General features: G+C 42.1%; 1 protein-coding gene across 2 annotated transcripts; it reads right to left on the reverse strand.

Moving 5' to 3' along the window:
- Positions 1–1,294: 1,294 nt before the first annotated feature.
- Positions 1,295–12,211, reverse strand: dll4 (delta-like 4 (Drosophila)). 2 transcript variants are annotated; one of them, XM_044105877.1, is made up of 11 exons: positions 11,728–12,211; positions 11,325–11,585; positions 10,754–10,811; positions 9,864–10,127; positions 6,938–6,998; positions 5,660–5,790; positions 5,293–5,462; positions 4,984–5,203; positions 3,786–4,515; positions 2,964–3,072; positions 1,295–2,530 (listed from the first exon to the last, which is right to left on the reverse strand). In XM_044105877.1, exons 1-11 carry the CDS (start codon positions 11,779–11,781, stop codon positions 2,525–2,527), a joined length of 2,064 nt encoding a protein of 687 aa, XP_043961812.1. In that variant the 5' UTR covers positions 11,782–12,211; the 3' UTR covers positions 1,295–2,524. The 2 variants fall into 2 exon arrangements, with proteins under 2 accessions (XP_043961812.1, XP_043961813.1); XM_044105878.1 differs by having other exon boundaries at positions 11,681–12,210.
- Between the last annotated feature and the right edge of the window lie 833 nt (positions 12,212–13,044).

Consider the following 13,044-nt stretch of genomic DNA (forward strand, 5'->3'; position numbering starts at 1 on the left):
CTGTTGGAGCTGTCTAGATTAACGAGTTTGTTCTGACAACTTTTCTAAAGCAGATACCTTTTTATTTATTGTGGATTCCTCCCAGATTCACTGGCTCCCATCTGGTTTGGCCCTCCCCTCTGATGACGTGGGGGACCCGTGCCAGGGCCTCTCCCCCAGCTTTGTTTACTGGAGTGGGTGGTATAGTACCGGGCATTGAAATATTGCTCCTAACCCTGAGGGGGAAGCAGGCAGTTGGGGAGCCTGCAAAAGCCTCAGTATTATTATTTTATTTTTTTATGGGAGGAGGTATGTGCGCAGTGTGGGTCATGCACACGAGGTGAGAGGCATGGCATATGCTGCTGTTTTTATGGCACCGCAGACTCACTCTGCGAGCTCCCCCCACACGGCATCTGTTTGGCTGGCTATACGAGCATTACGAGAGGGGTGAGGGGCTTGAGGTTCCCCTTTGCCCCACGCCTTGGCTTTGTTTCACCATTTCCAGCTCGAGGGGGTGGTTTCCCTGGAAACGGATTTGAATTTCAAGCCAATTTAGGGGCCAGAGAGAGAGAGAGAGAGAGATACAGAGAGAGAAAGGGTGGGTGAGTGGAGTAGGAGCCAAAAGTGTTTCCAGGAATTACTCGAGGTGGTGATGCTACAAGCAAGGGAGCTTTTTGTCTCTATGTGACCTAGTCGTTGTTTTAGGGCTGGACCTCAGTGCTGCATCTGACACCACTGATTCCAGCCTCTTCTTATAGACAGTAGGATATCTAAAAAACCACAAAAAAAAACAGCATTTATGAAGCCAAAATACACTTGATACAGTATGTCTTGGTAATGTCTGCCGAGACAAATATGATAACTGGACTTCAGTTAAGGATAGTTTTTTCAGAAACATCACTTCTGAAGAGAACTGACTCTAAAAGAATCGTTGGGTGCTGCAACATCAACATGTCCGCCATAGTCTAGTTGTCGCTGGAGTCTGTTGTTCAATAAAAACTATTATATACATGGTTTCTCATATAGTGACATGTATCAGTTTTGAATGTTAGCATGTCCTGGGGAAATAAAGCGCCAGATGCAACTTTTGGGAACCTTGGTGTCAATGTAAATACACTCTTCAGCTTAACGTGTAGGTTCCTCTATTTAAATTATTTTTGCATGTCGTTCTTATCGTATACAAACCCTTTAATCTCGACTCTCATTTTAATTTTGGCCCCGAGTTTCACTTCTTTAAAAGGTGCTATAAAATATGCGAGTGCAGGGAACTCGAAATCTTTAAAACCAGATATAAATAAGCACACAACACATGGCATCGTTTCTTGTCAACGTCATTATTTAGAAAGCACCTCAAAAAATAACTTTCTTTTTTTCCATTTAGTGACAAACAGTTTTATTCTTCAGAAGTTTGGTCCTTATAAATATGCATTATATACAAAATAATATTATAAAACATATAAAGATCAGTGTCATATTTAAATTAAACTCTGAAAATAATCATTTTAAAAAATTACATTATTGGTTTTTCTACTTTTTTGAAATTTATTATAGGCAGGCAGTGGTGTGACAGTCTTTTGCTTCTCCTTTTGACTCAGTTATTTTTGTCTTTTCAGTTAGCCTGCATAAGAAATACATTCCTATGCACACTTTCTCTGGGATTTTGCTGGCACTGCGCTGACTGTTGGGCTCCTGTGGTTTTTCTCGTGAAATCCCTGTTGATTAAAAAGTGTTCTCTTGTTTTCCACTCTAGGTTTTTTATGGTAGTGCAAATGAACAAAGAACAGACAAGGGCACAAATTTAGCATTGAAACCCCCTCTTTTTAAGGCTTCTGTAGTGAATTAGGGCTGCATACAATCTCCACCCTTGCTCTGATCAAGTCCAACTAGTCCTTTCTTTTTCGACGTGATGAACAGCTGAGGGATATTTTCGCATAATCGTAGCTCTCGTTGCCGACGTTGGACCTGGACAGGGGGTGAATTCACTCCTTTCGACCCAGAGTCTTGCATAGCAGGCAAAGCTGCCAGGAGTGATTATTGAGGAGAGAACAATGGGGGATGAGGGGCTGGGGTGATTTGGAGGGTCAGATCTTAGGCACCTTTTATTTCTGATTGGTTGGCTTTCAAAGTCATCATGATTATCAAACAAGGCCAGGTCATGTACGAGGGGCAAATATCCACCTTTCTTTCTTCCTTGGCTGAGATTCTAAACGAGCATTTCCCAGATGCTTTGTCCATCTTCAAACCACATCTGGTCAGTCTTATTTGCCCTCCGTCCACTGGGGAAGGTCCATCATTGTACACGCTCTGCATACAAACACTTGGTCAACATTAGGTCGGTCAGCCCTGTCCTCCTTCTGCCGGGTTTCGATTTCTTTACAGGGCTAACGTCTCGGCCCTCAACAGTTCTTCAGTGTTTCAGAGCAGCAATGAGCATCTAAAACAATCCCCGGACTCCACTCAGCATTTTGTAAACAATCCAGAACATTACATTCTGTCTCGATTGTGTCTCAGTTATGCGTCCAAAACTTCTCTGACCCCTCGCAGTTTATACCTGTGGGAGAAACAAAGAGGCGAAAAGAAATTAGAGTAAAAACCATGTCTATTTGGTTGTTCTGAACTGTATGAATCAATTAAAACAAAAGATTTTCCAAGCGTCGTAATAGTTCATAAGTTATTCTCTTTTATATTTAACTTGGAAAGATAAAAAGAATTTCACCAAATGCCACAAAAATAAAATTTAGTACCTTTGAGACCAAGCAGAGCCAAACATGTGTGAGAAAACATTATGCGAAGGATTTTAGGTAATCATGTGGCCAAGATAAAGAACATTCAGTCTAATTTACAGAAACCAATAATGCATATACATGGGGTTTCCCAATCTTAACTCCAAAAATCTACAGTTCTTCCATAAATAGCCTGATCATTATTGAGGGATAGTGCACTTAGGACAAAGTAATGCGTTTAAAATCCAAGAAAATGCTTACCTCAGTTGCTATGACGCACTCCCTCCGCTCCTCCGCTATAACAAATACCGACTGGTACATGGAGTCTCTTGAGGAACATATTGTAGATATCCTACACTCTGGCTTTTCACTTCAAACACAAAGCGAAAGTTGTATTAACGTAAAAATACTCACAAGGGACAATTGTGTGTTAGCAACTGCAGGTGCGGAACAATGCAAAGTTTTCCTTCCCAGCTAGTAAAAAAAACAAGCTGATGTGTTCACACAAACAAAATCCAGGCCTTAAGTAAGAGGGAAATCTTCTTAGCATTTCTACCATAGCAGGACATCATTGATGCAGTTTGTGTGATTTATATGTATTCTTCAGATTTTTTGAAGGGAGGTTGTATTAAAAGGTTATAAACAGTAAGTTTATTCTCTGCAGTAGATAACTATGTAGGTGTTTCTTGGCTATTTTTTTTTTAAATCTGAGGTTAAAGCTAATGGCTAGTCAGAGAAGGTCAAGACTGAAGGAGACTTCTACGCATTGAAACAAATCCAATGTCCAATATGTTGCTTTCACTTACATTAACTGAGTAATATAAAAGAAAAAAAGATAATGCAGTGAACTTTTACAGTTAAAAGATTCATAAAATAGTATTTACATAAATTGCTAAGATGTTTTTCTTATTTGAGTTACATAAGCATGCTTTGGTGTTGGACCATCCTGGACTAGCCGTTAGCTTTATCTTCCTGGACGCCACAAGATTTATCTACTGAAAGTGTTAAATGCTTAGAACCTTTTAACAGAACATCCCTTAAAAAATCCCAAAAGTGTTATTTTGAAAGAGTGTTTCCCCTTACCTGTACATTCTGCTCAAAGGCATTTTATCTTCTAAACTCTTGTCATAAATAAGACTTTTATCTTCTTGTGACTTTTCGTCCTTAAAATCCTTTGTTTTTGAGTTGTAAGAGTCCAAATGATAGTTTTTGTGGATAAAGTTTGATTTTTCTGAGTCACAGTCCACCTCCAGTCTGAGTTTTTGGTTGGTGTTTTTCAGCTGCGATGCTGGAATCAAGTTATCACTTTGCACCTTTGAAAGGTTGTTCATTGTCTCCGTTTCTGCTCCTTGACCTTGCGCTTGCCTGTGGATGTGCCTCAAAGCAAATCCCACCATGCACAGTAGAACCAGCAGCGCAACCAGACCCACTGCCAGAGAGACTGCCACCCACTGGAAGCCATCGTCGCCCGTCACTGGAGAGGTGAAGGTGGCGAAGGATTCACACCGAGGCCCGGTGTAGCCTGGAGGACAGGTGCAGGCTGCCGGAGTCTTCCCTGGGCCAATGCCTGTGGTGCAAATGCCTCCGTTGAGACATGGCCGTACGAAACACTCGTCCAGGATTCTGTCACAGTTTCGTCCACCATAGCCCGCGGGGCAAATGCAGGCGTAGTCATTTATTCGGTCTTGGCAGGTTCCTCCATTAAGGCATGGGTTTCCAGCACATTCGTTGATGTTGATCTCGCAGCGCTGTCCAGTGAACCCTGCGCGGCAGCTACACATGCGCATGCCACCTTGGAGCAGACACAGACCACCTAAAAAGGATGAAATGGACAACGATGACTAAGTACATACATTTCATAGTGAGAAACACTTCAGTGGCAAGCATTTCAAAATCACAAAGAACTTAATCCCTCTTGGGTTCACACATTTTTGTCAAATCCATTGTGACCACCATACTGTGTATTGTTGTCCTCGACAGAGAACAATATCTTAGAGGGCTGCATGTTTACAAGAAGACACAAAACTGAACTGCGTTTGGATATTTATTGCCTTCCACCAACAACCGCAGCAAGCTGTGGTGACATTTACAAGCTGCTGCTCTGAGCTGCCGAATGTTTATGTGGAAGACAATAGACACCAAGTTCCCAACAATTCCTGTTGTTCCACACTGCTTCCACCAGCAGGAATTTTAAAGCTTGGTGGTGGGGAGACAGAGGGGTAGAGAGGGGAAGTTCAGAAAAGGGGGGTATGGGAGGCCAAAGAGCAGAGGAAGACCATACCATTAGCACAGGGAAGCGACGTGCATTTGTCCACTCTCTTCTCACAGTTGAGTCCGGTGTAGCTGGAAGGACACTCGCACATGTAGCTGCGGCCATTGTCTTTCTCCCAGCATTTGCCGCCATGGAAGCACGGGGAGTCAGCACATGTCAGCAGGTTGTGCTCGCAGTGGGAACCCTCAAAACCTTGGAGACATGTGCACCTGTAGCCGGTCTCCAAATTCTTAAGAAATGCAACAAGAAAAAAAAATGTAGGCCTCAAATAACAAAAGCAACAATCGACAATTATGATCCCTTATTCAAGCAACTTACGGTGCATATGCCTCCATTCCTGCAGGGGTTGCTGTCGCATTCCTGCATCTCCAGCTCACAGTTAACCCCTGTGAATCCTGGCAAGCAAGTGCACGTGTAACTCCCTTGGCCTGTGTTCATGCAGGTGGCACCGTTCAAACAGGGATGGTGATGAGTGCAGAAGTTCAGATCTGAAGAGGGGAGGGCAGAGAAGAGGTTTTGTTTACAGAGAGGCAAAGGGAGGGAAAAGAGCTACCTACTCTTGATGTGTGTGTGGAAAGCTCTGAATACGCTTTAGGGGAAACCTAATTTACTAATGCTTTCAAGTTAGCAATATGAGAGCATCTATTCTCAAAAGAAACAAGTGGTAAAAGTTGTGTGTACGTACCTTGGTCACATAATAGGCCTCCCCAGCCCTCCTGGCAGTTGCACTGCCACGGCAGCTGGCAGGTACCATGCTTACAGGCCGGGTACTTCCTGCACTCATCGCAGAACGTGCCCTGCCAGCCTTCTCTGCATCTGAAGAAATGACAACAGATGTTTCCGGATTACTCTCTTCTGAGTAACTTCAGAGTTTCTTTGTACACAAAACTACAAAACATCAACTGTTTTAAACGCGCAAGCTATTGACTTTGATTGATTAAGAGCAAACAACCATGTGTTGTAGTTTAGTGAGGAATTTACTGGCAAGAACCTAAAGAAATCAGAGAGCAGTTCTGCAACATTAGCAGATGTTCCATCACAGTTAAATCCCATTAATATTGCATGATGATTGAATTCACTGCAGCAAAATGACAAATTACACAGTAGGCTTTTGCTGAAGTGATGTAAAATCATGAATAAGCAACTTGTAATTTTAGATCAATTGTTATGCATAGTCAATATTATTTTTTTGTATGTTGTGCTGCAACTTCTGTCAAACCAGATATTGTTTTATATCTCAAGTGTTCATTCCCAGCTAGGGACAGTTTTTGCACAGCAAATGATGAATTTATGTCTAAAACTAGAGCAGCAGAAACTTGAGGAGGAATTTCTCCCAGGGATGGGGTTGAGTGTGCAAATTATTCTTGCTGCTGAGCAAGTGAATGGGATGGGGCAGTGACAGGAAGGGAATGTGAGAAGAGGAGAAGTTACTGAGAGGAGTGTGTCATTTACACAATTTGGTAGATCTGAACCTCTTTTATTGGATTACACTACAAGAGCTTCTCTACTACTCTTCTTTTAAGGGTTTTAAAGATAAATTGCAAATTTGGAAGTTATGGTTGTTTTGCTGAAATTTCTGTTAACTACACTTTTAGTTTCTTTGGCTTTCTAACTAGTATGATGCTGACTGCGACTAAATTTTTATTTTATGCTCTACTCAACATATTTTTACTGGTTTTAGATTCTTCTAGATTTTGTATTTTTTGCTTTAGTACCTTTCATCCTCTGGTCTCTTTTCCAATCTTTGTTTCATTACTTTAGTTCAGATCTTGTTTTTTTAAGGACATTGATGAGTATATTGGTAAAGATATTATTAATATACTGATGAGTACTGTGCAGTTTCTCTTATTAATAAGCTATGATGCTTGACGAGAAGCACAAGCAAATGTGAAAGCAACAAACACTGTTCTCATAGCCTGTGTCCCAACACATATTTCAACACTTCATAATATTTGATACTTACACACACTCCCCAGGTTTGGAGCAGTTCCCGTTCCTCTCGCTGCACCCCTCAAGACAGATAGCTACAGTATAAAGAAAATAAACACAGATAAGTCACTTTTTAAAAATAAGTGCTAAGGCACTGACTTTGTAGAAAAATACACTTGTTTAAAAATAACTGCTGGGCTGGGTTGAAAAGATGTCAGGCAATCCTTTAATACTTCACAATAACAACCATGAAGGCTAAAGAGATGGCAATTTCTCGAAATAGCACACTCCGAGTGTCCATGTTGAAGTGCGTGAGGCTTTAGTCTGTTTTAACTTTGGTCATTAATCTAAACCTGTCCGACACACCCTAGTTGCAGCTGCCCCTTAAAGAGAGAGATGGGATGGTGTGGGGGTCTGTGGCGGGTGGGCTGGGCAGATAGTTTGTTTGTCCTGTTTTAAGTGCACCGGTCTTGCATGACACTGATTCGCAGGACAACATATCAGGCGGCTGACAGTAAAGCGGCCCGCTTTAAGTCCGGAACAGATGCTTGCTCTCAATAGCAGACAGCTGTCACTATTGTTGTTTGTGGTCCGCCGCAGCCATATTTGCAGCTGCTACTGCCGCGCGCCCAACAATGGAAGGGGCTAAACATCGGTGGCGCGTGGCGGATAATAATGCCGCGATTAACCTTGGCGCGTGCTGTCGCCCGGACTCCTCCTATCGATGCTCGCGCGCCCCCTCCTCCTTCTTTCCCGCCTGCGGATTATGTTACCGGGCACGCGCGAATACAGTGTTCCCTGAAGGGGGAAATTGTGTGCTCACTGATGGAGGGTTCACTTCAAAGTTTCTTTTACACGAATAGCAAATTCGCGAATGATTTCTTTAATCGCATTATAAGACGGGTATTGAGGGTAGGTAAGAAAAATTAAAAGTTTAGCTTCTGTTTCAATTTGTATTAAAAACTCTCCCAGAACCAATTGCTATCAAGTACCGCTGCTCAATTAATAGTTGTACACTGATGCCACTCAATGTTGTATGTTTTATTTCGGAAAACCTTTTTTAACACCCACAAGCTCTTACAGTACCACTAATACTTCTTTTACACTTTTCAAGCTTGATTGTTTGGGTATTGTGCATTTAAAAAAATACATTTTACATCAACAGTTTCTTTTTTCTTTTTAAACTCATATTCTTTAAATAAATGCATAGTTAGTAGTAAATGTTATTTACTTATTTTCAAATATACTCAGTTGCTTTGGAAGCTCATTTTCATAACATTATGTTTCACAACAAACTTTGTTGCATAGAGTAAAAATTATTGAATGATAAACTAAAAATTACTTACAACCACAAATATTTCTTTGTAATGCTACAACTAGTGATTTCTAAGGTATTTTAAATCCAAAGTAATTACAAATTCTATACTTTTTTTTATGACTTAAAATTGCTATTCATTAACCTCTCATTAAAAGTAGGTCCATTACTTTTAAATGCAACTTCATTTCTAAGTTTTGACATTTCTATCTTAATGTTACAAATCCGGCACTCATAGGAGGCACCTGCAGACCAGAGGACCCTACATTTAGGTTTAGGGTCCTTAGCACCCTTGTGCCTTGGGCTGACTCTGTTTTTATCATCAATGTTAGAATGTTTATACATTACACATCTTGCATAAGCATTATTATGGCTTACAACTAAAAAAAATACTGTCTGCCACACAGTAATCAAATGTGTGTTGCTTTATGTGATTTATGGATTGATGGCACTTAAATTTCAATACAAATGTAGTTTTAATCGTGCCTTAGTTGCTGTGGTGGTAGAAAATGGTAGCTATCTAACAGACTGCCTTTATTTTCATTTGGACTTTTAAAGAAATAATTAATATACTTTTGTGTCAAAATATTGACACTCCATTAGGTAGTTTGTCCTTAATTAGGCTAGTTTATGTGGCCTACTTCCAAAATGTTCACCTGTTCAACAACAATTTTCTAATCTACTTAGAGAAAAAGTACATTGTAAAACATGTGACAATTCTAGTTCTCTTTGGTGCCCCCTGTTGGTTTGGGTCCTCTAAACAGCTGCTTAGTTTGCTTTTGCATCGTGCCGGCTCAGCAGTCTCTAAGTGTAAGTTACACTAACCCCAAATGAACAGTCTTGCTCACATCCATGCATGGGAGTGTGGGAGCGGAGGGGAAATTATGGTGTCTGAAAGATGCTCAATCTGTCTTTTCCCATGTATATTTTCTGTAGTCACGCACGATTGATGTGTGTGCGTAATTGCAACACGTGAGCCCATCTGGTTAGAATTTGGCGCCACAGTCAAAATAGCGCATGCCAGTTTCTCTTTCACCACCAGTGTGACATGGATGACAGATCCGCTGTCACCCGTGTGGTCACATATCCAGCACATGGTAACTATTACTCTCACGGTGCCTCCTTCCAATCTACTCTTTGATTAATTTGTTTTTGGTGAAAGGGGGCAGGGGAAGGGTGCTTTGGTATATTGGGACTAAAATGACATCAGGGGCTCTCCTGTGGGCTCATTTACAGCGTTTCAGAGTGTGGGTCTGCAATGTGGTCAAGTAGGTTCCAACCAGCTCATTGTTGTGTTTACAATCCCACAACCAGTTACATTTCTGAATTATGTGATAGAAATGGGTCATCAAGGAGCATTACACAACAAAACCGCCTGACAGAGAAAGGTATTATTAGGACATCTCTGGCTGAGGATCTCCTTGGACCTCAGTCGGGATGACATCTTTATCTGTGACTTCTTTTCTTGGCATAAATTCAATAAGAAAGTCAAGCTCCTTACTTGTGGTTGCACAGGGAGCGTTTAGTGGCTCATAATCTTAGATTGCTAAATAAATACCAGCGGTCAAGTTCAGACCAAGACTTTCAGTTTATATCGCAACCAGAAGAAAGCCAGCCAGGTGAGAAACCAAAAGATTCGGCTTACGTTCTTCACAGTATTTCCCTTTCCAGCCGGGAAGACAGGACAGCTGACCATCCCTGGCGCAGGTGTAATGACCGAACCGGTCGTCTCTGGGCGTGCACTTTTTGGAACAACTTTCCCCATAGTAGCTCTCGTTGCAGATGAACCGATATGAATATCTAATCTCCGTCTGTTTCTCGGTTTGTGTATCCTGGGACCAGTCGGTTCCTACGCCCAACTGTCTTTGGATGGCAAAAAAGCTAATCATAAAGTCTGGATTGTTGGTATCTGTAAAAGATGAAAGATCAATTAGAAAGAGAGAAAGAAATTAAACCAGTTAAATGTTTATTTTTTTTTTTAAATGTGCTGCTGTCTTGTGATGATTAGGTCAAAGAGTAATCCAGTTTCGTCTTAATAACTTGCCAAGCACCCGAAATGCATCCCTTATCAAATCCCATATAGCTGAGATGAAAGATAAACTCAGGTCAAAATTTCCTCTTTTTTTCCTGTCAGCAGAAAAAAAAAACATTCCCAGGCCCAGTCCCCTCTTCCAAAGGGCAGAACAGAGTAAGGTGTAAAATACAGGAAGATGTAGTCAGGGGCTTTTGGCAGGCGCTGTGTATTCTCACCAAGAGCCCACAGCTCTTTCCCACGCCAAAAATAAAACTAGAGGAAGTTCAATTGTATTGGGTATAAGAATGAAAAAGGTGCTCTGAAGTTCATAATAAAGGGACGCAGAGGCGTGAAAAATGTCTCAAAGTACTTACATTTAACATTACGATTAAGAAGTAAATGTTTAATCAGCCCTTTGGAATCAAATAAAGCCATGTTTTAATTTGTATCTGTGAATAGGAAACAGGAAAAAAAAAGCTATAAGGAGAGCTCCCTCCTGTGGTAGTAAATGTTGCACTCACCTACAGGTAGATTTCCGTAAGGTGAATGCCAGGCCTCAATAATTAATGAAAAGGACCCCTGAGGAGAAAAACACATACAGTCGGTGAAACTGTTTAGTTTATAATTTCACAACTTTCAATTCAAATATTTTTTTGTTTTTTTTTAGGGGGGGGGGGGGGGGTGCAGGGGGGGAAATCTGTGTCGTCGTTCAAATGTATTACAGCTGGGATGTATGCAGACATTTATGAGTTACAGTGAACCATATACAGCACGGTGTATGGCCCCTGTAGATTTTAAAGTGAGCGACGTCGTAGCGGCGCAATCTGGTCGTCGCCAGAGCATTACCTAATGACATGGATTAGACGAGCGGACCAATAACCGGTGCGCTCCCAAAACACACAGCTGCTCCCCCCGTTAACAACAACAACAACAACAACAACAACAACAACAACAACAACAACAACAACAACAACAACAACAACAACAACAACAACAACAACAACAACAACAACAAAACAGCACAATAGGGGCCGCTGCTATGACACAAAATAACGTGGATGCATTTATGCTGCGCGCCTTCCACGCCCTTACCGGCCATCCGAACTTGAAGGGGATTTGAATGGGTCTGGGTAAAGTGCCGCTGTCCTTGGCGCTGAAAGAGTTCGTCCCCAGCACCGGTGTCTCCCTACTCCCAAAGATGCAGTCACCTGGCGACACCACAGCCTGGTAGTTCTTCAGGCAAATTTTGAAATAAGTCCTGCAGCTGGGCATGCACGCGTTCCCGTTCGCCAGCAAGCCTTTGTGGTTTTTAAATTCATGGAGATCTACCTCAAAAACTCCCGAGCCAAATACCTAAAATAATGTAAAAAAAAAAAAATAAATAAATAAATAAGGGGAGGGAAAGTGAGACGTTATTTGAGAAAGCGTGAAAACAAAACGACAACAACCGTCTCATCGCTTGTTTTCGATCCTCATTCTTCATCCTCCTTCATACCTGTAATATTAACGTGGTGCTGAACGCGATGGTAAAGGTGAACCAGGCTGCCATCCTTCTCGTTTCTCCAGGGCAGCCGTGTCACCAGCCGCCAGAAACAGCAAAGCCTCCTTACTCCCAAGTATTTAAGCCCAAGAAAATTAGTTGTTTTTGGCAAAAGCAACAATCTAAAAAACACACATAAATCCTCCGAAAGCTCCTTGTTGCCGTGCTTCAAAAGGGTCCAGAGGAACGGTTCCCAAATCTCAAAGTTATCCAGAAGCCGAGGGAAGACCAGAATATCCACAGCCGCGCGTCTTTTTCGGTCAGCAGGCGTCCTCTCCTTGTGTATACTCCACAGTGTGTTCCTCCGCTGAGTGCGTGTAAAGGCTCAAAGCTTGTTTTGGTGCTGAACTCGGTGCGTCAGTGCGCCACGGACGTTCATCAGCCTTATTAGTAGTGAATGAACCGTAGAGCGTCTCCTCCTGGATATATAGATGTACACTGCGCGGCTCATTACATAAACTGTCACTCACCCATCATGGCACCGCCCCCGTTCACATATTCAACCCCCTTCCTTTCCACCCTAACAACAATTATCCAGATTTAATTCTCAATAGCAATGAGATGCCCCACCACTATTAACGAACCCGGAACATTTGGTAATGATTTTTTACAACCGAGTGCGCGCACTGCAAGGCTTTACGCAAGGGGACAATCTAAGAGGAGACAAAACTTTGAGTGTAGAAGGGATCAATTCAATTAGGGTATTTCTTCGTGTACTGTTTTCGCAGTTGGTTCCACTCAATTGCACGCCTAATCAGCCCCTCACTACAGGTTTGGGGACCATGCGTCCGTCCGGAGACAGCACTCTGACAGGGCGCACATGGGAGTCTCCCTGGGGATGGATCACAGACAATGGCAACAGAAATAAGATTAAACGGTAAACCAATAGTTAACTTCAAAGTTAAACCAACTGAATTGCAGTGGTATAGTTGGTTAGTTGTATGTGCTTTTAGACGCCAAACCGATGCGATCTGAAATGTGTGTTTGGATTTAGAATGTGATCAATGCGCTCAAGAAAACATGGGCAATCCTTTGATTTTACGCACGATTGTTGGCGCTTACGTTAAATCACTGCTTTTTACTGCTACTGTGGGCGTGTTTCATCTTGTACCTGGCGTGTGTCCTTTCGTGCCCACCCATACATTTTACGGTTAATAGCAGCGTGCCTCCTATTGTTGTCGCGCGTGTCTCTCTCTCGCCCTCATGCGGGTGTTCTGTGCGGGACGGGACTATTCAGCTGTATGCAAATCAGCACTCTCCCTCTCTCCGTCC

The sequence above is a fragment of the Gambusia affinis genome, linkage group LG22 (assembly GCF_019740435.1).
Source record: "Gambusia affinis linkage group LG22, SWU_Gaff_1.0, whole genome shotgun sequence".
Classification (NCBI taxonomy): Eukaryota; Metazoa; Chordata; class Actinopteri; order Cyprinodontiformes; family Poeciliidae; genus Gambusia; species Gambusia affinis.

What these genes read in the sequence shown, in the direction of transcription:
- dll4 (XM_044105877.1), bottom strand. Translation starts at nt 11,781, where the DNA reads ATGGCAGCCTGGTTCACCTTTACCATCGCGTTCAGCACCACGTTAATA. An exon ending in AGGGAAATACTGTGAAGAAC is followed by an intron (nt 6,999 to 9,863) that starts GTAAGCCGAATC and finishes TTTATACTGTAG; the next exon opens with CTATCTGTCTTGAGGGGTGC. An exon ending in GTCGCTTCCCTGTGCTAATG is followed by an intron (nt 4,516 to 4,983) that starts GTATGGTCTTCC and finishes CATCCTTTTTAG; the next exon opens with GTGGTCTGTGTCTGCTCCAA.